This window comes from Ochotona princeps, chromosome 3 (genome assembly GCF_030435755.1).
Source record: "Ochotona princeps isolate mOchPri1 chromosome 3, mOchPri1.hap1, whole genome shotgun sequence".
NCBI lineage: Eukaryota > Metazoa > Chordata > Mammalia > Lagomorpha > Ochotonidae > Ochotona > Ochotona princeps.
The window spans coordinates 92,814,743-92,842,640 of NC_080834.1; the positions used below are offsets into that span (position 1 = coordinate 92,814,743).

Here is a 27,898-nt window from a genome sequence, read left to right on the forward strand (position 1 = left end):
CGTGTCTTTGTGAAAAACAGGGCCTTGCGCCAGAATTGTGGCTGTACGGGAGGGGTGACAGATCCCAGAGGCACCGGCTCCCGGGCCATGGGGCGCGGCCCACCATGGCGTCCCAAAGCCCGGCTTGGACTTCGGGGTGCAGGCAGACACTGCCCTTGACCGATTCAGAGAGGAGGCAGTGAGAGACGAATATTGGGGCGACCTGCTCCCGGCCTCCAGTCCCTCTCCCTTTCCCTTCCCCTCCCTTCCCCTTCCCCGACCCCGGGACTCGCAGCCGAGCGCTCCCCCGGCACAAGGGTGTGTGTGTGTATTATATGGTCAAGGACGCACGGGGGGAAAAGAGAAGGGACAGAGTGTCTGACCGTGACCGGTAGGGGCTCCGGCCGTCCCCGCTCTGGCCCCGGGGTTTGGAAGTGGGTGGGTGATCGCCCGCGAAGGGACGGCGGGGAACGGGCGCCGCTGCAGCCGCTGCAGCCGCTGCGTCCGGCCCGAGGAGCCGGTGGCTGGGAGGGTGCTGGGGCGCAGCCTTTGTGCGGGGAGGCTGCTCCCGGCTCCCGCCGCTGGGGGGCGGCCTCCGCCCAGCCGACCCCCGACAATAGCGGGAGGGCTTGGGGAGCCGCGCGGTCCCGGAAACTTTTCCCCGGTGTCTCCGCCGTGACAGCGCGGAGCCGCGGCTCCCATCTCAGCCGGCTCTCAGGGCGCCCGCTGAATCGAGGCGACGGGACCAGCCCCGCCAGGACGCAGCGGCGCCCGGGCTTCCCGCGGGGAGTCCCAGCGAACGAGGGAGACTGGGCACAGGGCCGAGCCATGGGGGAGGCGCCTAGCCCCTCGCCCGCGCTCTGGGACTGGGGCTACCTGGACCGCTGCTTCGCCCGCCACCGCGTCTGCATCTCCTTCGGCCTGTGGATTTGCGTCGCCTCCTGCTGGATCGCTGCCCATGCGCTGTAAGGAAAGGGTCCCCAGGACCCGCGCAGCGGAGGCGGGTCTGTGGCTGGGGGTGGGCGCTGCCCCGTGGAGACTTAGAGGAAGGGGGCGGGCGCATAGATGAACGGAAAACACAATTGCAGGATCCTATTGAATGTTTCTTGGGAGACTGAAGTCTGACACTTCTTTCCGGATTCCACGCAGGCGGCTGGGTGGGTGCAGTGCATGGCGGGGCCCTGGACTGGATACCACGGATTCTAGGTCCTGTTGTCTGTTCTTCCCCAGTGACTTCGCTTCTGTAAGCCTCTAGGCTTCTTGTAACTGGGGGTAATACCTTACAGGATAACTGGGAGGGTTAAATGCCAGTCTTGGCAAGCCACTTAGCAAGTACTTGTTAAGCATCACGACTGTTTGCTCTGCTGGGATTTCAACCTCTCCTTGCAAGTCCAGTTTGCCCAAGGCCTTCTCACTTGGAAAGGGGCGTGGCCCACAGCCCTTGCTGTACCTGCAGTGGTTTGGTCAGAAGGGCCTTACCAGAGATGGACTTCCCAGGCTCTGGAACCCACACAGTGAGTTCCAAGTATAATGGCCCCTCGAGTGTTCCCTGGCAGGGAGAAAGGCCAGCACCCTAAGGGATGTTTCACCAGGTGAGTGTCCCCCTCACCCCCCCACAAGAGCATGATAGAGTGTCCAGGTTATAGCAACCCCACTGCACAGTGAGTGGAACATTTCCTGTGGGCCAGATGTGACATTCACGAACCCCTTCAGTCCTGGCCTAGCCCCAGGAGATGGGGAGCACCCCAGGGTTTGAGGGAATTAACACTCCAGAACCTCTTAAAGGGGCCAGCTGTTAAGGACTGAAGGCCACAGACTCCAGGGTTCTGCCCTCTGAGGCCTGTGCTGTTGGACCCTGCACGGACTTGGAGAAATGAGGCAATGCCCAACTGAACAGTCGGCCTCTGCCTGGGGCTGGACCTACTTTGGGAACCTTGCTGTCCCTGGCTGTCCCTGACTGTCCCATCGGTCTTTCCCTGGCTACTGAGAGCGGCTGGTGCAGAGCCAGGGAACACCCCGCTGCCTCCCGCAGGTGCAGGCCAAAACCCTGTGGCCTGAGCCCTGCCTGGGGGCCTCAGTTTTCTCCTCTCTCAAATGGGACAGTGAAAAGACAGTGATTTCTTTTTAAAAAATTATAATTCTTAGAAGTTTTGATGATGTTTGCATAGTTAAGGATGCATGCTCATGCGGACCACTGATTAGGGTGGAGAGGGTGGAGGAATGGGGGAAAGTCGGTATGACAAAGGTTTTCAATCTCCTTTTGTTCATGTATCTGGGGGAAATGGGAAGAGGGACGTTCCCAGCAGCCCAACCACATCACTGCCCTGGGATGGGGGACAGGCACCCGATATCGCAGGGTCCCCAGTGTGCAGCATGTTCTGAGGGCACTGCTAAACTGCCCTGGGACGGGGGACAGGCACCCGATATCCCAGGGTCCCCAGTGTGCAGCATGTTCTGAGGGCACTGCTAAAGTGGTTTTCCTGGTTCTGAAGCGCTGTTGACTTTGTTGCTCCAAGGATGAGGAAATCCTACTAAGGTCCGTTGGCTGACACACTCAACCTTAGAGTCAGTTTGCCCAGATACTTGCTGTCAAAGCTTTGCTGGGAAAGCTGTCCAGTTTGTTCTGCACTCCATGGTACTAGATGTGCTCCGGCAGGCCTCAGTGAACTGGGTGTTATGTCCTTCAAGGCTCCTCTGGACATGCAGCCCACTGAACAGGCCTCAGTGAACTGGGTGTCGTGTCCCTCAAGGCTCCTCTGGACATGCAGCCCACTGTACAGGCTTCAAAAACCGAGTAAACCCAGTCGTGACATATGCACTCCATGGTCAGACCACAGGTCCTGTAATTTCCCTCATAGGTGGAGTTTTGAGGCCAATGGTCCAGACCCTGTCAAGGCAGTGATTTCTAATCTGGATCCCTGCTCTGAGAGTCTCCACCTTTGGCCTTGAACTGCTTTCAGATTACAGGTACATCCTGTTGGGAGCTTAGCGCTCAAACAGGCAAGTGCGGGAAATGTCTGGGAGTCTAAAAGCCCATATCCAATACAGGCTCATCCTGTATTCCCTGGGGCCTCTGGCTCTTAAGCCAGCCCGCCATCACTCAGGCTCCCACCTGCTGGCTCAAGGAGCCACAATTGTGCCTCAGTTTCTCCATAAGCAAGGAGATACCTGGAATGAAACGTTTCTGAAATGCAGTCAGAGATACTGACAGAGGGGCCTGGGCACCCTCCAGCCCGCCCTGCCCTTTCGCACTTATCCCTGGGTGTGTGCAGAGGAGGGCAAGGGGATTGTAGGGCCAGAAGCTGGGAGTCGGGCTCAGGGGAGGTGAGCTCACAGTGCCAGCAGCTCGGACACAGGCTGATAGGAGCCACTGCTCCCATTTCAGAGCAGCGCCACAGTTAACCACTGTGGTTGCGTGACAATGTTAGCCCCGATCAAACATGGCAGTCAGTTTGTCTATGCGGAGTGGCAGCTTAGTAAACCGCCTCGGCCTGGTTTGGAGCAGGAAAGGACTTTCTCTTCACTGAAGAGGTGGCATCCCCATCTTTCATGAGGTCTGGCTCCTGCCATGGGTTCGTTGACCAGAGGCTCTGGTGGGGTCCTTGCCATCCTTTCTTTTCCAGTCCAAAGACCCAAGTTCAAAAACACCTGCTGAACCCCTGGGGTCGGAAGCACTTCCTACGGATGTGGAGTTATGGTCACCCCTTTTCAGACACCTGCTGTGGCCTGTTCCCAACCTCTCAGCCTCTGTGTTGTGTCCATACCTTTGTCACCCTAGGCTGCTTTACCTGAGATGTGTCAAGAGATGCAGACAGGAGCAGTCGGCTGTGTGGGCTGTGGGCTGCCTCCTGGCCAGCCTGGGTGACACTGTTGGGGCCGTTCTGGCCAGGCAACTCACTATCCAGGTAGGTTGGGCTTGCAGGTGGCAGTGGCTTGGGGACCAGTGCAGGCCTGGTGTTGCTTGCTCAGCTGCAGCTGCAATGGCTCCTGGCTTGCTCCTTCAACATGCAAGGCATAGTTTTGTCTCAGGGTCTAAGCCCTGGAGGTGCGGATGGATCTCTCTGCCTTCTCTGAATTCTCTCCATCATGATCGCTACACATGGCTCCCTGCTCCCCGATTCTCAGCTGGGGAAAGCCTTCCCTGTGTATGACAATTCTCTGCCTCTTCCATAAGCTCCCCATGGCGGGAGTTCGGAACTCGAGAAGGGTGCGTGGAGTGGGCGGCAAGAAAAGACACAGACACTGTCACTTGGTGCCTTCTTCTCACAGCTCAAGAAGAAGCTGTCCTTTTTATTTACTTAGACACATCACAAGCCTCTGCACACACATTTGATTTTCTTACCTTTAACTTCAAAACTAAGGCAGCATGCACAGATGTTCAATTAATTTTTACTTCATGGTCAACCAGGTGCTCTTAAAGATAATTCTGTAAGTTACTATAATCAGTTTCTTTAAAGCAAGCCATTATTCATTCTTCAGAAGTAGCCATTAGGTGACAGCCAGAACTCCAAGGCCGAGGCACAGACGGTTACGTACTAATCAGTAAAACATTCCTACTAAATTTTATTTTCACAACTTATCTATCACTTAGTGGGAGAAATACATCAAAAGAGAAAAAACGTAAAGATCTAAGACAAAAAGTTTCAAACATTAAATCCCCCTACAACTGCAGGCTCTACAACCTCATAAACAATCAAATAATAATCAAAAGTATATCTCTATGATGTTAATAAAATCACCCTATATTTCCTCTAGTTAAAAAATTATGAAAATGGCTAAAACAGCTACATTTTCTATGCTCTAAAGAGTTGCAAGGACAGGCTAACCTTTAAGGTCACAGTAACTATATTTTTTGCCATAGTAGTTTCCGCTCATATTCCCATCATTTCCATTACTTTGTAAAATTCTTATTAAGCCCTTTCCCAGAAGGCATGCTATATGTCTGCACCAGATTTCAGGGCGATGGGTAGGCACACAATAAGGTGTCCAGAAACGCCATGGGTTTAATTGTACTCCCGTGTGCAGTTACAGGCCCTCTCACCAAGACATTATCAATAGCATTAACTCTCAAGCTCACATTGGTTGCCAAAGCCATCTCACAGGGGCAAACAATACCTCAATAGATTACAGAATTCTTATTGGGGTGCTTGAGTGTCCATGCAAAAAGGGAGTGAGACTGAGTCAAGGTGGTCAGAGAGAAATCTGCCCTGCCCTGCCAAACAGCTGGAAGCTCCCCCAGGCCCTGCCAAGCAGGGGAGCTGTTCTCTTCACACCTTCGTGCCATCCACACCTACTGCACGGGCCTGAGCACCCTAGATCACCTGGTTCTGCCTGGTTACTTCCCATAACTCGGCCCCAATATTCATCGTCTGTTGGCCTTGTCTCTGGCCTAACTGGCACCTGGTAGATGCTCAGTAAATTGTGACAATTACTCTTAACAGTATCTCCAGCCCTGAACCCAGCCCCATCTGGTGCAGAGCTGGCTGGGCCCCTTCCCCAACTGGCAGTGCAGAAGCAGTGCTTGGGAGCAGTTTCAAGTTTCTCCAAAGTCAAATGTGTGCATATGAACACATCTTTGAAGGATCCTATTCCGGTGTCTGAGGCCCAGAGAATGGAAGGCCTGAGCCACAGTTACAGAGCGAAGAGTCTTCCTGCAGTAAAGAACATGGAGCGGAAAGCAGAGGGCTGAGTGCTTGTCCCACCTCTACCACTGGGAATTCACTATGGAGCAGGCCCTTATTTATTTTTTACTTTCATTTTAATTTTATGGGTGGGGGAGGGAGAAGTCTTCCACCCCAGTTTCCAACCACAGCGCATGCTGGACCAGCCTGATGAAGTCAGGAGCCCAGAGCTCACTGTGCATCTCCCATGTTAATAGCAAGGAGCTAGCTTACCTGAGCCATCCTCACCTGCTGCCTTCCAGGGTGTGCAGTGGCAGGAATCTGGGGTTGGAGCAGAGCCAGAACTCTGGATATGAGCTTGAGTAGCTTAAGGGATATGAGCCAGGTCCTCCAATATGGAGTGCAGGTGCCCCAAGTGGCATTTCAACCGCTGCACTGTGTGCACACCGGGATCAATCCTTGAGACACCTGTGTCCTTCTTAGTCAAATGAAGATGGAAGGCTCCCTCTCGGCATGGTGGGAGGCAGTGCTGAGGAATACGCATGGAGGTGCTCCGTCAGTGTGGGGCACATAACAAAGGAGGCCCTAGGTGACATGTGCTGCATTGCCCCATTGCTGGGAAACCCACACTCCATCTCCCTTCGCTCCCAGGTTTTCACTGGTGCCTACCTGGCAGCTGTTGACTTAGCGAACTTCCTGCTCATTCTCTTCCCAGTCTGTGGATCCAAACTCAAGTCTAATTCAGGTGAGTGTGTGGCCTTCTGTTCCTGTCTTCATTCATCCATTCATTCACAAGAATTCTGAGTGCCGGCTCCTTGTTGCACCTGGAGCTGATCCCCTGATGGACACTGAAGAACCAGATCCGACCTCAGCCGAAATGTGGACCTGGGGGCTGTGTGCACAGGGTGGGCCACCAGAGGGCTGGAAGGGGCTGCAGGTTTCGGAGAAATTCGTGACTTTGGGACCTTCTAGGTATGCAAAGGCCAGGATGAGGGAGGGAAAGGGGAGGAGGGTACCTGGCTTTGGGGATGTGATCATCAGTGATTGCCCAGCTTGCAAATTTGGGAAAGACAAGCAGAGAGCCCACAACTTCCGGATGCTGGGAATATGAAGGGAGCACTGCAGCCAAGGCAGAAGCCAGAAGTGACAAATGAGTAGCCCAGCAGTGACCTTGGGCCTCACCCTCGGCTCTCAGCCACCTGCTCCTGCCAGGAGGGAGATATTGGTAGGCCTGCTCAGAGGAGAGGCCCTCGTCGGTGTTCAGGAAGCTTCCCCAAGTGATGCTTGTGGTAGTCTACCCTGCTCAGAGCTCAGGGGCTTGGCTGCATGCCCCTCCATTCACTGATGCATTCGCCGGGCTCTGCTGAGTCTGTGGGGGCTGTGCTGCGTGCTCCAGTTCTGTGTGATGAAAGATGACATCATGATGACATCACCCCGCCTGGGGCAGGTGAAGTGCCAGGTGTAGGGCTGGAAAGACCTGAACAGCCAGAGGATACACCTACCCCGGCTGGGGTGGCTCCACTTCTCCCCTAGGAGGGACCTAGGTTCCAGGAGCCATGTGGGATTTTGATGTCTATTGCAGGTGGGGCTTCCCGGGAGAGGAAGAGGAGGCGACACCTCAGGACCAGTGTGTTTGCCCTGGCCCTGCCCTTGAGCCTGGGCCCTGGCTGGATGCTCTGGGCTGCTGTCCCCAAGGCCTCAGCCCTGGTGGTGCGAGGGCCACAGCGGAGACTGCTGGGAAACCTGCTCCAGGTGAGGCTGAGCACCCACTGTGGGTGGGATGCACGGGCCAGTGAGGGTCCCTTCCCTCTTGGGATGCCCTGGGTGGGTGGAGAGTGCTGCGGAGCAGGCAGGCTCAGTGGCTGGTAGGAGTGGTGGTTTGAGGGATGCCCCGGGTGGGTGGAGAGGGCCGGGGGCCAGGCAGGCTCAGTGGCTGGTGGGAGTGGTGGTTTGAGGGATGCCCCGGGTGGGTGGAGGGTGGAGAGGGCTGGGGGGCAGGCAGGCTCAGTGGCTGGTGGGAGTGGTGGTTTGAGGGATGCCCCGGGTGGGTGGAGGGTGGAGAGGGCTGGGGGCCAGGCAGGCTCAGTGGCTGGTAGAAAAAGTCTGCAAAGTGCTCATGGCAGTTCCCTCATTCCTGCAGGACGATGCTGAAACCCTCGGCTACCTGCTGGGTGTGGTTGCTGCCCTCGGCTCCTGGGCTACCCGGATCCCCCCACTCTCCCGAATTGTGAGGCTGGGATGGGGTTGGAAGTGTGGGTCCTGGAGCAGGTTTTGGGGGCCCTGGCAACACTCTGGAAGTCCCAGGTCATGGGGTAGGGGTCAAGGGGCACACCCTTGGGTTTCTCTGAGGCGCCACCAGGCGTGGCCGCAGTGAGGGAAAGTGTGAGAGCAGAGTGGCAGGCTGGCTCAGGGAGTCCTGAGCCTCGCTGGAAGCTGTCTGGTTAATGACAAGGAGGCTTGGGATGGCGTCCCAATACAGGCACACATGCCTGTGAGAGGGTGGACCCCAGGCAGATCCGCATGAGTTGAGTTGCCCTTGGGGTGCCCTGGGCTCTTAGGGGAGATGCAGGGACGTGAAACGGGGGATTCCGGTGCTCTTGGGAAGAGAGAGTGATGCTGGCAGTTGCCAAGCAGAAAGAAGAGGCTCCTGTACTTCCCCTGCCCCCCTGCAATGGAGGGTGGGGTAGTGTTTGCCCAGCCAGACGAGGGGTGTGGTGGAGAAGGTGGGGGCTAAGAAAACACAGCCTGGGGAAAGTTGATGGGGAGGCCTGAGCAGCCACCTGCTACTGTGAATGTGGGCGATCTGCTGTGCAGACAGATCTGAGACCGAAACTTCGGCCAGACCCCCAGCCAGGATCAGTGCAGCCCATCATTTAGGTTTTTTGAAAGACAGAGTGGCAGAGAAAAAGAGAGTAGAGATCTTCCATCTGCTTGTTCCCTCCCTGAATGCCTACAACAGTTGGAGCTGGACCAGGCCAAGAGCTAGGAACTCCATGCAGGTCTCCCACACAGGGGGCAGGGGCCCAAGCACGAGCCACCACCTGCTGCCTTCCAAGGTGCATTAGCAGGGAGTTGGACTGGAAGCAGAGCAGAGCAGCAGGGCTCTAATATGGGATGGTGGTGCCGCAAGTAAATAGTTAACCCACTACACCACAGCAAACAACCTATGCCCATCCTTGAGTCTATAAAGAACCCTCACCCCCAGAGTATTGTGGTTTAATGGGGCTACCATATTCACAGGCTTTGAGGGTTAGGATGCCAGCATCTCCCAGGAAGATAGCATGTAGCACCCCCCCATAACACCCCCAGAACATCGCCCAGACAAAGGTGCTAGTTCAATGAGCCTTGTGCTACCACCAAGAGAAGTCATTCGTGGCCTCTGTGGAGGCTGGAGCAGACCCTGCCTGCCTCCAGCCCCTGCCCGGCAGTATTCCCAACCTCTTCCCTGCCTGTAGGCAAGGGATTCGCAGGTGCTTCAGAGGTCCAGGCACGTCTCCTGTGGCCGTAGTCCAGCACCGCTCTTCAGACAGTTACCTGTGTATCTGACACTGCAAAGAAATAGAGCCACGCAGATCCTAGGGCCCACCCTGGAAGGAGACAGGGGATGCAGCATGTGGGGTACCCGGCTTGGGCAGCCACTAGAGGGTAGGAAGCTTGGTGGTCCAGCTCAGCTCTGCAGGGCACCCTGCCCTGGCTGTGGGTGATGGTTGTCCTCCCTAGATGGATTCTGGGTGGTTGGGTTAGGAGGGAACCCTGGGGACCTCCAGCTGTTTTTTGCTGCATGTGTGGGAAGGGCCACCTCCCACCTATCCTGGCTGGGTGCTGTTTTCTGTGAACCTGTGTTTAGTGGGTGACAGGCAGGTACAGGGAGCCTTGGACATAAACCCTACCACAGGGCAGAGAGGACAAGGTCACAGTCCCAACTGTTTCTTTTCCCTAGTTAGAGTCAAACGCGGAGGCCAGTTGTTGACCAAGGCATGCTTTTACCCACCCGCTGGATTTCTTTTATTCTCGTGAGTCTCACTTCATGAAGAAACTAAGTTCTGCATCATTTAGATTCGTATATATTCGTCCAGGTGTCTGCCACCTAACTAGGCATGTGTAGTGTTTATGTGTCCACGTGTTCATGGCACCTACAGACTACTTGATCTGGAAATAACACACATTCACCTTTTGGAACTCAAGTTTTCATCACCGTGATTTCAGGTGTCCGGAAATATCATCCCTCGCTCCCCTGACCCTCCCCATTTTGGCCTGGTTCTGCACCAGCAGCCCCAAGAGCAGGGAGGGCTGGCTCCCCACAGTTCAGACTCCCTTCTGCCCTGCCTTGCCTTGCCTTCAGCCAGGGACTGGTGGCATGGATCTGGCCAGGCTCTGGGCCCGCCTCTCCTAGGAGCTCTCTGAGCTTGCAAGGAGTGCAATAAAGACCACTACCATGGGGGTAGCATCCAGGGTGTTGGACCTAGAAAAGGAGCTCCTTGGTCCCCATAGCAGGGAGATTTCTGGTTCAATTAAAGCCAGATGCTAAAGGGGGAGCTGGCGCTTTTAAGAAAGGGGGCATGGGCAGCTGCTATGGCATATCTAGCTAATCCTCCACCTGTGGCACCAGAATCCCATATTGGGTGCTGGTTCAAGTCCTGACTGCTCCACTTCCCATCCAAATTCCTGCTTATGGCAACAGAAGATGGCCTAAGTGCTTGGGTACCAGCAACCCACGTGGAAGATCCGGAAGAAATTCCTGGCTCCCAGCTTCAGCTCAGCCCAACTTTAGCTGTTGCAGTCATTTAGGGAATGAACCAGCAATAGAAAATCTCACTTTCTTTCTCTCCCTCTGTCTGTAACTCTATTAAGAACAGTAAATAAATCTTTAAAAAAGGAAAAAGACCTGGGCACGGCAAGGGAGTGGCCTTGGACAGAGGGCTGGGTCTTTTCTGCCCCCACCCAGCTGGGGGAGGCGGGGTGGGGCCCCAGCTCTTCTCTCTCCGCACAGTGCTGCCGCCGGAAGCCCTTCTCCTGCCTGTGTCTTTGGCCCAGGGCCCTGTCAGCCCTGGCCGACCTCCTCTATGCCTCGGCCATCGTGGCCCACGACCGGCAGCCGGAGTACCTGCTGCGAGCTGCACCCTGGCTCCTGATCTCCCTTGGCCGGGCCTCGCTGGACATTGCTGTATCCAACCCAGCCCAGCTGGGCTCAACCACCTGTGGCCAGAAACAGTTGTGTCTCCTGCCCTTGCAGCTGCTGGCTTGCTCCCATGCGCACTCACTGGACCCATCTCTCCCAGTTGTGAGGGAGGCAGTTTGAGGCCAAGAGCAGGAAGACACAAATGCAATTATTTGCAATTCTGCCTTTGCTTGCTTATTGCTTGCTTTTATAGTAACACGAAGTCCCTCGTGGCAGGAGTGAGTCTGTGAAACAACGAAAGAAAGAGTGGCAGGTTCCTGATCCTAAGGTCCAAGAGCCATGTTCCAGGCTCCGTCCTGCGTCCCGCTTGGGCATCTCACCCTGGGTGGTCATGGCCCTCCTGGGAGCCTCCACCTGCTGCTGACCTTGCCTGTCTCAGCAGGGCCTGGAGCTGCCCGCAGTGCCAGGCGGGTTTGAGGGAGACGGGGAAGACCAGGATCCCCACTTTGCTTTCTGCTCCCTTTGCTGTGGACGCCTGGGTTGGAAAACTGAGAGATTAAAGCTACCACTTGTCAGCCCCACCTCGGGGGTGTGACCCGACGTGCTGCCAACCCTGATGACCTTGGATGAGAACCACGAGGGCAGGCAGACTGTGTGAGCTAGGAGTGTCGCCAGAGACACGGACAGAGGCCATGCTGCGTGTGTGTGTGTGTGTGTGTGTGTGTGTGTGTGTGTGTGTGTGTGTCTGTACAGAGAGAGAATAGGCTGGAAGCCCCGAACCAAAGCAGGACCACACTCGCAGGCTGGAGGGGAGAGTCACTGCCTCTTGCAGCCTCTGCCGTTCTTGGCCTGGGCGGGCATGAATTTCATTCCTGCCTCTGGTTTCTCATGGCCACCATGTGTGCACCTGCTAGGAGCTGAGCCTTCAGGAAACACATGCTTCAATGGTCTCTAATGACCATTTGCTTACCAAGTGCTCTATATAGGGCAGGGGTCTCACTGGACATGGGCCCTGGTAGGGATGGAGACACCCAGAGTCGCACTTGGGGCTGCCATCAGATGAACTCAGGTCTGTCTGGAGCAGGATCCTTCCGGGGAGGGGTAGTAGGGGAAAGAGGGAGGCTGGGGGGCGGGCAGCTGGAGGGGCAGGGCAGGGCACGCCGCGGAAGGCACTCCATCCACGTCCTGGTGCCTTAACCTCCACGGCTCAGATCATTTTGCTGTCCTGCGCGATGAATAGCAAGCTACCTCGGGCTTTGGGATTGGCCGCTGGATCCAGCCAGAGCTCAGACACACAAGCCCTGCTGACCTGCACTGAGCAGGAGGAGAAGCAGGAGGCCAAGGTCTCAGTACTGCTGCTTCCTCCACCGTGTCTATGGCAGGCACCAACAGGAGCTGGCAGGAGCCGGCAGGGTGGGGCGGGGCATGCTGGGGGGCGGGGGACACAGCCTTGATGGGGCGGGGCATGGGAATTCTGCAGTGGCCTCTGAGATTAGCTCGGGGTCGTTTAGGAAACCTGGTGTTGGCGTCTAAAGCTTTGACTGCGCTAGGTCCCTTCCCTTTCCCAGCAGAAGAAAGTTGTGATGTTTGCAGAGGGGAGGGGTGGAGTCTGCCGATGTCACTCAGGAGCTGGAGTTGTCATGTCCCCTGCTCTGTCCTTCCTACTGCTACAAAAAGAACTCTTTAAATTTTTTCTGTTCATTTTTATTTGAAAAGCAGAGAAACCGAGATTCTCCATCGCTGGTTCACTCCCCAGACAGCCACAACAGCCTGAAGGCATTAGCCTCTTGTAGGTCTTCCATGTGGATGCAGGGCCCCCGAGCACTTGAGCCATCCTCTGCTGTTTTCCTAGTTACATTAGCAGGGAGCTGGATTGGAAGTGAAGCAGATAGAACGCAAAAAGGCACCCATATGGGATGTGGGTGCTGCAGATGGCGGCTTAACCCTCTACACCACAGTGCCTGCTCCAAAAACAAGAGGTTATTAAGTTTTTTTCTATTACTATGAACAGGATATTTTTAGCTGTATCAAAGAAATAGTCAAATATCCACTTCTGTTATTCTGTAAATGACATATAAATTCATGTACTGTATCAATGCATATATTAATTTTAAAATGGTGTGATCCAATAATATTTCATCCCAAGGGGAATCCCACCTGCACATGTGGCTTCAATACACCCACTGTCCCCACCGCCCTTTGTCACCGAGCCTCGCCGGGGAATGGGGTGTCTCAAGTGGTATCTTAACTCTTGCACCAAATGCCTGAGCTAGTTACAAAAGCAGCCAACATTTGTCATTATGTTGTACCACCTGTGAAAATGACTTATTTTTCAATGTAAATGTGTTTGCCTCCTCTTACTGAGTCAATCAGATGATTTTTTAAGCAACCAAATCTTATTCTGATTAAAGCAGTTTTTCTTTATCAAAAGTTCATGGTTCCTGGGCATAGCAGCTTAAGCCACGGCCTGTGAAACTGACATCCTCGATGGGCACCAGTTCAAGTCCCCGTTGCTCTGCTTCAGATGCAGCTCCCTGCTAATGTGCTTGGGAAAGCAATGGAAGATGCCCCACATGGAACCATGGGGGAGGCCTGGATGGAGCTCCTGGCCCCGACAGACTGAACTGGGTCAGTCCAAAGTCAGGAGCCAGGAGCCGCCTCTGCATTTCCCACATGGGAACAGGAAACCAAGGCCTTGCAACCTGTGCTGCTTTCCCAGACCACAAATAGAGAGCTGGGTTGGAAGTGCAGCAGTCGGGACACAAACCAGTGCTCATGAGATAATCATGATGCAGGCTTTGTCCTGCTACACCACTATGTCAGCCCCGGTGAGTTTTATTTTGGTACAACAAATGTTGAAGTCTATGTAGGTTTTAATTTTTTTCGTAATGGACCTTTCCCATGAATTTTTTTTTTCCCCAAGATTTCTTTGCGTGCATGGGTTTCAGTTTTCCACAGCAAAATAAGCTTACCTCTTAGCTCCATTTCCAATGAACTTTTTGAAGCATTCTTGTGTTCCAAAGAGAGAAGCAGAGTGCTTTGCAACTTCTTCTCTAGCAATCATTTACAGCGAGGTGCCTGGACAATGCTTGGACATTGTCTGCCCAAGTCTGCAGGTGAGGCTGGGGCCCCGCCAGCCGCATCTCAGCAAGCCCTCAGCCTGCCTCTGATGCAGGAATGATGCCTCCTGCACTGGCCTCCGGTCTTTGTGACACTTTAGACCCACCTGGAAAGCTTTTACACTATCCAGCACCAATTCAGTTAGAATGTCTAGGGGTGGGCACTAAACAACCGCTGCTTTTTGTTTCTTAATTCCCAACTCGGGCCCAGCAGCATGGCTCAGTGGCCAAATCCTCCCCTTGCAAGTGCCAGGATCCCACGTGGATGCTGGTTTGTTCCCTGCTGCTTCACTCCCTATCCAGCTCCTTGCCTGTGGCCTGGACAAGCACTGGAGGATGGCCCGAAGCCTTGGGACCCTGCACCCGCATGCAACCAGCTGTTGGCAGCCATTTGGGGAGTGAACCAGCAGATGGAGGATCTGTGTCTGTCTCTCCTTCTTTGTAAATCTGCCTTTCAAATAAAAAATAAATCTTAAAAAAAAAACAGACAAAATACCTTTTTTTAAAAAATGAAATGGGACCTTGTTCTTAGAAAACACCTCCTGACGTTGACAATTCTCCTTCCTGTCTCCCATCTAAAAGAAGGCGGACTGGCTGCCTCTCACCACCCTATCGCCTGGCAAGTCACAGAATGTGACAGCAAGAATCCAGCGATACATGGAGCTGACCCTCGAGCCCGTGCAGCAGGTGAGCGCCCCTGGACCCCAGTCCGGCGTCCGGAAGGGTGGGACACAGTCATGGAAGGCTTCTCTAGGATGTGGTGGAAGGCCGGTTGGGCATCCTGCAAAATTATCCCCTTAAAAATTAGCCTGCTGTGGATGTATTGACTTTCGAGCGCCCCCTGCAGGATCAGACCAAATGGGTTTGCAGGCCGGCTGGAGTGGACGCTCCCCACGCGGCTCTGGCCAGTGTCTCTGCAGGCAGAGGCATGGAAACGTGTTTGCGAGGCGCTCGATCCGAGGCCACGGTGGAGGGGCCAGGCCAACGGCAGGAAGACGCTTTTACCCTCCTCACTCTCAGGTTCCATGGCCAGGGCTTGTCAATCAACTGATGAAAGAGTAACCAGAGAAGAGAAAATGTCCCCTGTACTTAGCACATACACAGAGGCAGGGCAGCTCGGGCTTGCCGGCTCACTGCAGCTTCTACTGAGGGGTTTTCAAAGAGTTCGTGCAGAAAAATGCACGCTGTGGAAAAATCGCAGGACCTTTGAACCACGTTTAACTTTGTAGTCCATTTCCCGGAGCATATAAAGGATATGCCATCTTAGGCTGGAAAAGGAGAAAAAGTTCGGGCTGGTGGGGGAGGAGAGGGAGGGGAGGCCAGTGCAGTAGCTTAGGGGCAGCCTTGCTGGGCACCGAGACCCTCAGCCCTTCTGGAGGCAGCTCCCTCCCCGGGGCACGTGCTAGGGTCCCCTCAGAAATGCCCTTCGCTGCCGCATCACTAGTCCCTAAGCAGATGGCCTTGACCGTGGACTGGGTGTGTGGTCATCTGGAGGTAGGATGCGGAGGACACGGGAGGATGATGTCAGGCATCCTTCCTACTACTTCTATTAACTGTCAGCTGACTGGAGCCCCCAGATAATCCGCATGCCAAAGGTGGGGAGGGGGGAGTGCTTCCATATTCTGTCCCCCTCTGGAATGAGGAGTGGAGACAGGGGTCAGACCTGCCCGCTGTGGCAATCCATTACTCTGAGGCAGAGGGGACCCCAGGAGGCTGCCGCTCTGTTAGAAACTAGGGGTGGGGGGTAATGGGGAGACCCCGGGGCAGGAAGGGACCAGCAGCAGGGCTGGCAGAAGGGGAGTGGGGGTGACAACGAATGCAGGGGAGAGGTGTGGCAGGTGGGGTAAAGTTGTGGGGCCGCAGGGGAGGGTGGGAGGAAGTGGCTGGAGGTCCCCTCCGCCACACCCGGCCGTCCCACTGAACACTGTGCCTGTCCAGGTCCCGTGACCTCCATGGCCACCCCCGGGGCGAAGGGAGACTCCGCTCCCTGGGCTGCGGCTGCTCTCCCAGGCTCTCTCCTCAGGGCTTCCGCTTGGCTTCTACATTGGAGGAGTGCGGGGAGTGTGCCCCAAGCCCCGGCTTGAGAGAGGCCCCTTCTTTGGTGCTTGCTTGACCCCCCAGGGTCCCCCGCCCTCTGAGAAGCCGCCATCTGTCAGTGCCCGGTGGTCCTTTCTCCCTGGGCTCCGGGTTCAAGCCTTGGCCTGCCCACTGGCCCGTTCGGCACCACATGACTTCTTGCATATTCAACATAGAATCCTGCAATTCTAGTCGCAAACTCACTCCCTTTCCATTCTCCTCCATCCCCTGTCCAAGCAGCGGTTGGAGCCAAGAACCTCTTCTCACTATCCTTGCCCCCACCCCCAGTGCCCATCCACCCAGTCCTATAAATGTTTTTCCTAAAATAGGCCTGCCTTCCCACTTCTGCGAGTCCCTCCCGTTCCATCTGCACCCTCTAAAGGAACCGTTACAAATGCAAATTGTATCTCCTCCTTCCTTTGTCTGGCTTTTCTTTTCATTCAGAATGGAATCTGAGTTTACTGAGACTTCTACGACCACGCAGATCTTACCCCTCCCTGCACCTGTTCCCTTTCCGGCAGTTGCGTAGGCCTTTATTCTGTTCCCCGGCGCCAGGAACTGTTGCTGACTCTCCTTGCACGGCTGCCTCTTCCTCATCCTTCACACTTCCTTCCAATGCCACAGTCTTGGTTTGTTTTCTGTTGCTCCCACGGAACACCTGATCGCAGATGATGTATAAGGAACGATGTCTTATCCAGCTTGTGGTCCTGGGGGGCAGGAAGCCCGGGAACGAGGTGCCGTTCATCTCAGCTTCTGGAGGGCAGGCTTCTCACTGCCCGACACCAGGCAGTGGCCATCCCCTGGTGAGACAGAGTCCCGGGGCTGGCACAGCCTCTCCCTCTCCCTGCAGAACCACTGGCGCCATTGCGAGATCCCAGGTCTCCTGACCTGAAGATACTGTTGGCATATGGGTTTGGGACCTTGGAGGGACACATTCAAACCCTGTTGATCCTGTCCCCGAAGGCCTTCCCAACGTGCCGGGCAGAATGAGCTTCAGCAGCCCCCTGCCTGCCCACTGCCCATTTAGCAGGTTCTGCAGAACGCTTCCTGCTCTCTCTGCTTTTCATGGTGCCTGTCTCCTGCTGGTTCTGGGCCCTCATGGAAGGTGGGTACTGAGAGTGTTCTCAGGGGATTTCCTGCTCGGCTATCCAGAGGAAAACCCTGACCTGCTGTTGTTCCGCCACCCCTGTGTGTGATGTCTGGAGATTCAGAGGGATTTGGAGCTTGCTTTTGTAACTTGGAGCCCAGGTCAGCTTCCTAGCTGTTCTGATAGGGGACAGGGTGGTGGCACCGGCAATGTTGGCCGTGTGTTGTCAAAGCTTTGCACTAGAAAGCTTTAAATTATACAACTTCTTGGAGGGAATACGTGCAATCATTGTATTCACTTTAACTGCCCCCCCGACACACACACCTGCTCCTCCCCCAGCATTCTGCTGGGGACAGGTGCCTTGCAAGTGTGCCTCTGAGTGTCCACCTGGCCGCTTCCTTCTCTGTCCACCAGAGGGCGCCCCAAGCAACTCCCAGCAAGTGTACCCAGCTCCTGGTGTCTGGTGGGTCACCCGGCTGGAAGCCACCCCCTCAGCTCCGGGGGCATCATTCCCGCAGGGAGCTGACCCCTGGCCAGGGTCTGAGTACGGGACAGCAGTCAACACTTCCTTGTGCTTGGTGCAGGCCGGCGTACTGTTCTAAGGGCTCTCCTAGATGAACTCCCATCAACTCAAAGCCACCTGAGGGGATCATTTTCCTTGTCTGTGTGAAAACAGCTGGAGCACAGAGAGTTTGGATAACTTGCTCAAGGTCACACGGTGTGTCAGCGGCAGAGCGGGGAGCAGCTGACACCAAGTAAGCCTTTGATAAATGCTTGCTTTCATTGTGAATGCAAATTCTCACCATGACCCTTTGAAGTCAACCCTCTGCCTCTTTCTGTTGCTGTTTTTAAATGATGCATACTTTAGGAGGATTTTCAGTGGAGGCACGGAAAGGTTATATAATTACCCCGAGCCTGTGGTTTAAGAATCTCAAATCGGTTACCACCTCAGCCTGCCTGATTCCAGACCCTGAGTACAGACTGTCTTCACTGCCCCTTTGCACCTGCTCAGCAGCATTGCCTTGGCTTAACATGAATAACTCACTGGGCAGGACCATGGTGAGACAGTGTCCCTGGATTGTGTCATTGGTAAACATGAGTACATTCCTAAGTTCAAGGAAAAGTGAAATGGAAAGACAAGCTTACTTGGGTACCAAAAACATTTCTTTGAAATCTCTCTTAGTTTTTCCCTTTAAAAAATTCCTGGAAGATGAGTGTGAGAAAACCCTGGGTGTGTGAGCCTATGAAGTCCCCTCATGCGTGCTGCGCCTCCAGAGGCCACCTGCGTGTGGGTGCCCAGAGCCACTGGGCGGCTCCCTCATCACTCCTTCCAACAGCTGGCCACTTGTGCGCTGGTCCTCAGGAAAGGTTTTCTGAGCATGCAGGGAGGGTGGCGCCAGGAGCAGCCTCATGGTGGACCTTGCCTAGAGGGGTGACGGTGTGGGGTCCTGTGACCCAGTCCCTGGCTGTTGCTTGAAGCCTCTGAAAACTCCATCTCATCAAGGGCTCTGGTGTGGTCAGACTTGGGGAACTGAAAGAACTCAACCTGAGCTTGACCAAGCCCTCTGCTTCTCTTCAACCCTCACCCAGAGGGTTCTGCCTAGTACCTGCACAGGGGGGCAGTGTGGAGGGGGCCAGGGATGGATGGTGCACCTGCCTATGTCCCGCAATGCTTCCAGGATGCTGCCTTGGTTTCTTCCGTGGATTTGCTATGCTGACTCTTCTAGGAAACTGTGCACGGAATTGGTCAAAGCCAGCCAAGGCCCTGCTGGGTTTGGAATCCTGTGCTCAGTGCCCTTCTTCTCCTGCAACCAAAGCCTTGACTTTGAAGCCCTTCAGAGGAGGCAAGACAGTGGATGGCAGCCCTTGCATAGACTGTGAAGCTAAGACTCAGAGGGCACATGTTTCATCCTGGGGTCATGTGGATCATCTGTGGTAGATGCTGGACCAAGAGCTCTTCACTCTATCCTGGGTCCAGGGGCATGACCTCATTCCTGCAGAACTCTGTAAATCAAGGTGTTGGAGCTTCCATGAGCTCTGAGGAAGCTGTCAGCTGAGACAATGTGAAGGGATGGATGATAGGTGGATGGGTGATGATGGATGGTGATGATGGATGGATGATAGATTATGTATGGATGATGGATGATGATGGATGATAGATAATGTATATATGTATGTATGGATGGATGATGGATAGATGGATAATGATGGATGAATGGATGGATGATGAATGGATGATGAATGATGATGGATGATGGATAATGTATGTATGGATGGATGATGGATGATTATGGTAATGTATGGATGGATGGATAGTGGATGGGTGATAGATGGATGAATAAGTAGATATATGGTAGAGGTACGGATAATAGGTAGTAGATTATGGACAGATAGGTGGTAGGTAAAAGATAGATGATAGATAATTGGTAGGTAGATGATGTATAGGTAAATAATAGGCAGTCTCCCTAGATTCCTTCTCCCTTAAACCTCACTAACCTGCGCTGCTGATGGGGGTGTGTTGGTGAAGTCTCTATGGTATGCATTATTCTTGGCTATAGCTTTCCAAGCTACAAATGCATATGCCCTTTGACCCAGCAGTTCCACCTCTAGAGATTGGCCCTTGAGGTACCCTGAAGTTGTGGATGTCAAATGTGACTTACTGACGTCAGCACTGATTATAAGGGCAAGACTTAAAGTGCCTTAGTGGTGGGGTACAAAGGTTGAGCAAACTGTGAACACTGCAGTGCTGCCTGAAACATTTGAGCTAGGTGAGAAGCAGCAGCAGACGTGAGAGAACAGAGAACGATCTGCTGTTGTGGGACTGGGAGGAGGCATGTCTGTGTCCTTGACTGTGAGCACAGACTCTCATGGAAGGGCGTGACCAGACCTGGGGAGACCAAATGGCCAGGAGATGGGTGTGGAGTGAACATTCAAGATGTGTGTTCTGGGCCACTCCTCAAAACCAACTCATCACCTGAGTGCCTCTGCCTGCCCCCACATACCTTACAGGCCAGCTGCGGTACTACCAGGTTGCCCGGCAATGGACAGACAAGGGCTGAGGACCCATTCCCTCAGGAGCCGCCCTCATATCCTCCCGTGCAGGTCATCCGAGCCCATGTGTCTTCCAGCAGCTCCTCTGAGGTCTCCTCCATCAGCTCGGACTTGGAGGTACAGGGCTCGGCCTGCAGGGTGGGGCGGGGCATGGGAGCATTCACTCACTGGGCACCTGCTGGGTGGGAGCTTGCGCTGCTGTTCCCTGACCTTGGCCGAATTAACCTTGCAGCTGCTGTGAGAGGGCTCATCTCCATTCCCAGCCTGTGCAGGAGATCTCCCCACAGCCTTGTCAGCAACCAAGAGTGCCTCAGGGTCATGATGGGCAGGGCAACACTGAGGCCAAGCCCCTCCAGGGTCACAGGGCACATCCAAGCCCTATGGAAATAAATGCATGAATCATGCACTCACATACTTATTCATTTGACCAAAAAGGATGCCTGGAGAGACAGAGGGCGCTTTTCCACTGGTTCATTTCCCCTCGTAGCCACAATGGGATTGAACTGGGCCAAAGCCAGGAGCTGGGAACTCAATCCAAGTCTACCATGTGGGTGGTGGCAGGAACCCAGTGACTTCAGCCGCCCCCGCTGTCTCTGAGGCCTGCAGGAAGCTGGAGTCAGCAGCCAGCTCACCCAACTACTCTGGGGTAGGTCCAGGATGCCCCAATCAGTGCCTTAACAGAGGAGCCAGACACTCACCCTAAATGGTAAGCTTGTACGAAGTGCTGCTGCTTCCCACACCCACTTGACTGCCACGGCTTCCTTGCCCTCGATCAATGATGTCACATGCAGGGGGGCCTGTGCTGGACACCAGACTTAACACTACTTTTACTAAAAAAAGATTTCTTTATTTTTATTGGAAAGGCAGATTTACAGAGAGGAGAGACAGGAAGATTCTGCACCTGCTGATTCATTCCCCAAATGACCACAATGGCCAAGATGAGCCAATCCAAAGTAAGGAGCCAGGAGCTTCTTTTAGACCTCCCATAGGAATCCCAAAGCTTTGGGCCATCCTCTACTGCCTTCCCAGGCAACACGCAGGGAATTGGATGGAAAGTGGAGCAGCCAAGGACATGAACTACTCTTGCAAGGGGAGGATTAACCAGTTGAACCATTGCACCAGGTCCCAGACTTAGCACTTTTATAAATTCAGTCCCCAATTTGTAATACTTGCACCTATGAACAAAGTATGCTTTCATTCTGAGTACACAGATGGTGTAACACCAGCTCTGAACTCCCCTGGTTCTCTTGGTCACTTAGTTGTTACTGGTTCCTGGACCCATTGAATCAGAACATTCCCCTTAAAAAAGGAGGGGGGAGGGAAAAAGAAAAAGGGTTTGCTTAAAAGTCAGAGTTACAGAGTGTGGAAGAGATATGTCTTCTATCCACTGGCTTACTCCCCACATGGTCACAATAACAGCCAGGTCGAAACTGTGAGCTTCATCCAGGTCTCCCACTAGGATGCAGGAGCCCAAGCATTTGGACCATCTTTCACTGCTCTTACCAGGCTGTTAGCAGGAAACTGAGCTGGAAGTGGAGCAGCCGGAACTTGAACTGGCGCCTATGTGGGTGCTGGCATCACAGGCAGTGTCTCTATTCGTTACACCACGGTATCGCTGCTGGTGCTGGAAAGCTGGATTTGAGTTGGGGAGCTTGCCCCTTTAGGGGTGGCTTCCAATGTGGTCCTGGGTTCTGATCTCAGGAAGTGGGCCCTTGACCCACAGCGTGGAGTCAGCAGTCTCAGCTGTGGCCTCAGGCTGGAGGAAGGAGGGACAAGGCTGACTGTAATGTGACTTTTGGTGGCAGAAGAGACTGGGAGATCGGGGAGGGGCTGAGGGGAGGGAAAGGGACCTTGGCTCTGGAGGCTGCGACTTGAGCCACTAACCTTCTGTCAAGATAGAGATTAGACCATGAGCCTGAGCAGTCTGAAATTCGTCTTTGGAGTGGTTAGGGCCATTTCTCTATTGTGCAATCCTTCTTCTTCTTCTAACCTATGTCCTCTTCTTTTCTGCGTGGAGGTAGGACTCAACTCTGTCATCTGCTTTGCTCCACTATTGTGTGTTCCCTCCATCCCGCCCCACCTGCCAGGCGGATTCCTGTGAGCTCAGCATGACAGGTGTGCAAATGAGCTTCCTCCCACACTGCATCTGCTGAAGATGCTGTGGGCATCTCAACCTTCTTTGTTTTGTTTTTATATTTATTTATTTTTATTTGAAAGGCAGACATACAGACAGGAGGAGAGACAGAAAGATCTTCCATCCACTGGCTCACGCCCCAAGTGGCCACAACAGCCGCAGCTGAGCTGATCCAAACCCAGGAGTCAAGAACTTCTTCCAGGTCTCCCACACAGGTACAGGGTCCCAAGGCTTTGGGCTGTCCTCAACTACTTTCTTACGCCACTAGCAGGGAGCTGGATTGGAAGTGGAACAGCATGGACATGAACTGGTGCCCACATGGGATCCCAGCATGTGCAAGGCGAGGATTTAGCCACTGAGCCATTGTGCCAGGTCCCTCACCATTGTTTTGAGCCAAGAGCGGGCCGGGCTGTACATGCAGGCAGGAACTGAATGCTGGCAAAGGCCTTCATATGGTGTGGTGAAAGGCACGGAGCTGGCTTTTAGTATTTGAAAGGCAGAGAGAGGAAGAGAGCTCCCGTGCACTTGTCACTTCACTCCCTAAATACCCACGATGCTACAGCAGAAGCCAGGACTGTCATCAGCAGCTCAAGACTGTCACCTGCCACCTTCCAGGGTGCACATTCGTGGGAAATTGGAATCAAGAGTGGAGCTGGGATTCAAACCCAACACTCCAATGGGATGCAGGTATTCCAAGCAGTATGGTAACCACTCTGCCAAATGCTCCTTTTACCCCGGGTGCAATTCGTTTTCATGATTTACTTATTTGAAAGACAGAGCTACCCAGAGAGAGGGGGAAAGAAAGAGATCTTCCATCTGCTGCTTTACTCTCCATGCAGCTGCAAAGGCCAAAGTCAGGAGCTTCATCCAGGGCTCCCACAAGTGTGCAGGAATGCAAGTACTTGGGCCATCTGTTGTCTTCCCCGTGCATCAGCAGGGAGCTGGGTAGAAAGTCGAGCAGCCAAGACTCAAACCAGCACCATATGGGATGCTGGCACCACAGGCTGCAGCTTTAACCTGCCAGGTCAGATTGGGAAAGTCTGTAAGGGACCAGGTAAAAGGAAGTCATCACCCAGACCCTAGGAGAGCAGAAAAGCTGTCGTGTGTGTGGCGGGTCTGCAAGCCTTGTGATCCCTGCCAAGTCTTGCCCAACCCCATGGCCCTGAGGAATGGGACTCCTCCCTACATGGACCCTTGCATCCTGCAGGACCCTCTGGCTTCCACCCTCCCCAGCTCAGGCTTCCTTGGTGCCTCAGCCCAGCTGCATGAGGCGGGGCAGGGGATGGTGCTCCTGGGGGCTGGGAGATGCACACTTTCTGGGACAGGGAGAGCACAAACAGTGCGTGCTGGCCACATCACAGGGCTGAGGGCCAGTGTCCAGACATTCAGAAGTGATCATGATGTGTGAGGCAGGGAAGCCGTCTGCACAGCATGGCTGGGTCTGGGAGGGCATCACCAGGGTAGCGGTGGGCTGGGGTGCATGGTGGCTGTCCCGAGAGGTGGGAATAGAACAATGCCGTTTCTCTTACCTGCAATGGTTGCTGTGTTTGCATGGTGTGTGTGTGTGTGTGTGTGTGTGTGTGTGTGTGTGTGCAGAAGGGAGCCAGCTTGTGCCCTGCCTGACTTGTGAAGTCAGTGCATTGAGCTAGACAGTACATGAATCATGATTGAACATCCAGCGGCCGCGTGACTGACTGATGCATTTACTGCCCTGTGCTTTCATGGTTAAATCAGAGTGCACCCTCACTTACAAGAACCCTTGAGTGTAAGATTCCACTGTAAGACAGTCCACTGGGCTGTGCCGCCAGCAGTGCTCCCCCAGCTCCCCACCCATGTCAGGAGCCTGTGTGGGGTGTCTGACTACCCCGTGTGGGTCTGTGGGAGTTTCCTGTGTCCCGTTCACCCAGCCGTGATGTGGCCTAGTCCCAGCATACCATCCCAGCACTGTGCGGTGTAGTTACCACAGCATGATGTTTCAGAGGCTTCAAGACTTGTCACGTTCATTTTCATTTACTCAAAAGACACAGAGAAAGAGATCTTCTACCCACTGGTTTTCTCCCCAGATTGCTCATGGTGCTGGGGTGGGCCGGGCCCCACCAAAGCCACGAGCTCAGAACTGGAGTCCAGAATTCAATCCTGGGTCTCCCAAGTACCTGAGCCATTACTGCTGCCTTCTCGCATGTGAGTGAACAGGCGGTTAGTCTCAGGAATGGAGCCAGGCAACAATCCAGGTACTCCACTATGGGATGCGGAGGTCCCGAGCACCCCTGTGAAGATGGGCAGTGCCTGCCCCACAGGAGGCACTGAATTACTACCTGTAGTCTCCCTGACATAACAAACCAACAAATAAATAAAATGGAGGCGTGAGATAGTAGGCTGTTTCTGCCTGTGATACCAGCATCTGGTATGGGCACTGGTTTGAGTCCTGGCTGCAGCCAGTTTCAAATCGTTTCCTGCTGAGGGCCTGACACAGCAGCAGAGGGTGGCTCGAGGCTTTGGGCCCCTGCACTCTCGTGGGAGACCTGAAAGGAGCTCCTGGCTCCTGGCTTCAGCCTGGCCCAGTCCAGGTGTTGCAGCTACTTGGGGAAAGAGCCAGCAGATTCTCTCTCTCCTAACTCTGTCTTTAAAGTAAAAATAAATACATATTAAGAAATGAAAACAACTAAGCCTTTAAAATTGATTTACTGAGGGAAAATAACAATTTCGAAAACAATATAAAGGCTCTTAGAGAATGGAAATCTAACGGGCTTTTAAATTTTCTTTCTGTAATGAGCACAGTTTGCTCTTGGAACAGAGAAAAGACTATATAAGTGTATTTATTTTTCATTTTTGAGGGGATTGGGAGAAACCTGTCACAGATAAAGGTTAATTGTAGTCCTAGGTACGTTGCCTTTCCTTTAAAAAAAAATTAACTTAAAAATCCTGACTGCTGTCTCCGCTAGGGGGCACTCATCTATAATGTTAGAATGCTGGGACGCGGTGAGGCCCTTAGAGGGTTCGGGGGATGGAGGAGGCCTGTTTGCTTGCTTGGCATAGTGAGCCCTGTTTTCTGGAGGAGCTTTAGATTTACAGAGCAGAGGCAGAGAGAGAGCGCTTCTGGGTGGCTTGGTTCCAGTCTTCCTAATGCTCTTCCTACACATGCTACACTTGTCAGAAACCAGTCTGAGTGCACGACTGCCAACTGAACTGCACCTTTTGCCACTAGTGGTTTCTTTCTGTTCCAGGATGCTACGCTGCATTTAGTCATTTTTATTAGACAAATATTACTAGCTGTAATTACCACAAATTAACATTTGTCTGCATGGAGCTCCATATTTTCTAAATATGAGGATCAGCACGTTACTGTAAGTTTAACTTCTTAACCCCTACTATATTATCAGTTGTATTTTTTTAGTACCTTTTAAAAAGATTTTTTTTAATATTTATTTATTTTATTGGAAAGGCAGATGTACAGAGAGGAGGAGAGACAGAGAGAAAGATCTTCTGTCCGATGATTCACTCCCCAAGTGGCCACAACGGCCGGTGTTCCACGATCTGAAGCCGGGAACCAGGAACTTCTTTCCTGGTCTCCCACACAGGTGCAGGGTCCCAAGGCTTTGGGCCGTCCTCTCCTGCTTTCCCAGGCCACAAGCAGGGAGCTGGATGGGAAGTGGAGCTGCCAGGATTAGAACCGGTGCCCATATGGGATCCTGGCACGTTCAAGGCGAGGACCTTAACCATTATGCTATCGCTCCAGGACCAAGATTTTTAAATTTTATTTAATTAATAGGCAGAGTTACAGAGAGACATCTCTTCCTGCCTTTGCTTCACTACCCAGTGGCCACAACCACTATGGCTGGGCCAGATGGAAGCCAGGAGCCAGGAGTCAGGCGCTTCTTCTGGGTCTCCCACATAGGTGCAGTGGCCCAAAGACTTGGGCCATCTTCTGCTGCTTTCCCAGGTGCGTTAGCAGGGAGCTGGATTGCAAGTGGAGTATCTGGGACTCGAACCAATGCCGATATGGGATGCCAGTGCTGCAGATGGTGGCTTTACCCTTATGCCATAACACCAACCAAAATGATTTTTAGAAGGTTAGATATTTATTTGAAAGGTAGAATGACAGAAGTAGGAACACACAAACACAGAGATAGAGAAAGAGAGAAAAAGAGGGGGGTTGGTTATCAGAGGAGACATCTTCTGTCTCTTCAAGCCATTCCCCAAATTCCCAAAACAGCTAGGTCTGGGCCAGGCCACAGCTAGGAGCCCAGAACTCCTTCTGGGTCTCCTATGAATGTGTGGCAGGGGCAGAAGTGCTTGGGCCATCTCCCACCACCTTCCCAAGCACATTAGCAGGAAGCTGGATCGGAAGCAGAGCAGCCGAGATTCACACTGGAGCTCTGATACAGGAGAATGGTGCCCAAGTGGTGGCTCACTCACTCACTCACTGTGCTGTGGTGCCGGCCCTCCAAATGATTTATTTTAAAACACTTGAGCAAATAAAAACATTAGGGAGCTGAATCAAATAAAACAGGATATGTCATTGGTGGCTTTTAGACGTTTTAGAATTTGTGTATATGATTGAGAATCCTGTAGTAAAAAAATTTTTTGGAAATGGAAATTTAAACAGCTAAACAGTAGAGGTTGTCTTATAAAATAAAGTCCTTTAATGAAATATTCTTGGTGTTTGGGGTGGAAGCTATTATCACAGGGTTTCCTTATTTGCGATGGAGGATCTCCCATCTGCTGGTTCCTTTCCCAGACGTCTGCATCGGTTTGGGCTGAGCCAGGCCAAAGCCAGCAGCCAGGAATTCAGTCCGTGGGTGGCTGACAGGAACGCCGTCATCTGGCGCCTCCTGGGGTGTGCATCAGCAGGAAGTGAGAACTGGGAGCAGAGATGGACTCGGACATGGCACTCCAGCGTGGGGTGCAGGTGTCCACTGCACCTCATGCTGCCCGGAGACTTCATTCGAAAGTGATAGTAACCCCAAATCCCGTGGCCTGCTTAAACGGGCAGTTGAACAGGCAGCATGCACACCAAGCAAACAGACATTTGCAGATTCACAGCTCTAAGTCAGAAATGCGTGTCTCCCCAGTCCGGCATGAGGTGCTGGAGGAGAGCGGATCACTCGATGCAGCTCTCCAAGAACTTGAGTCACACATAGTTGAGGTTTGGAGTAAAACCAACGATGCAGCAAACACTGATTAAATGAATCTTGGCTGCTGCATAATGCCCGTATTTCAGGGTGGGGAGTTTATGTGCATCTCTTGAGTTTTATGGGTTAGTGGTGATTCATCCTAACCATGTGGCTAATAAATGGGGAGATTTATTATTATCACTGCTAATAATTTCTAATAATAGTAATCTGTAAATCTATAGATGGTCATTTTTTCCAGGACCTGCTTGCCCCTGCTAATGATCCCCATAACACTATTGATCATTTAACTGATTATCCCTGCCGGTCACTGCTGCTTTCTGCTCGCATGAGGCCTGCTGTCCCTCTGCCTCCCACCCGCTGAGGCTCACCAAGCCCACCAGGGCTGCTGAGCTCTGCCCTGGAATAGGGTGGAAAACACCGGCCAACGTTTTTTTTTTCTCTTTTTTTGTCTGCAGCAGAAGTATTGGGAGGCACTAAACTCGGAGCAGGTATGCACAATCATGCCGCCTTTTCCAGAAAGGGCTCCTAGGATGTGATATCAGATACTGTTTTGGTCGGACCTCTCTTTGGATGGTTG

The 27,898-nt window shown here is 53.3% G+C and overlaps 1 protein-coding gene across 1 annotated transcript; it reads left to right on the plus strand.

Annotated features, from left to right (window-relative positions):
• Positions 1-807: 807 nt before the first annotated feature.
• On the plus strand, positions 808-27,898 carry TMEM44 (transmembrane protein 44). The gene is made up of 10 exons (XM_058662096.1): positions 808-944; positions 3,758-3,884; positions 6,252-6,345; positions 7,183-7,352; positions 7,741-7,827; positions 10,591-10,764; positions 11,931-12,062; positions 14,421-14,525; positions 20,011-20,169; positions 27,777-27,898. The coding sequence occupies exons 1-10, from the start codon at positions 808-810 to the stop codon at positions 27,855-27,857; spliced, it is 1,266 nt and encodes a 421-aa protein (XP_058518079.1). The 3' UTR covers positions 27,858-27,898.

Coding starts and splice junctions, on each gene's coding strand:
- TMEM44 (XM_058662096.1), top strand. CDS start 808: ATGGGGGAGGCGCCTAGCCCCTCGCCCGCGCTCTGGGACTGGGGCTAC. Junction 7,353..7,740: donor TGCTGGGAAACCTGCTCCAG/GTGAGGCTGAGC, acceptor TCATTCCTGCAG/GACGATGCTGAAACCCTCGG. Junction 20,170..27,776: donor CCATCAGCTCGGACTTGGAG/GTACAGGGCTCG, acceptor TTTTGTCTGCAG/CAGAAGTATTGGGAGGCACT.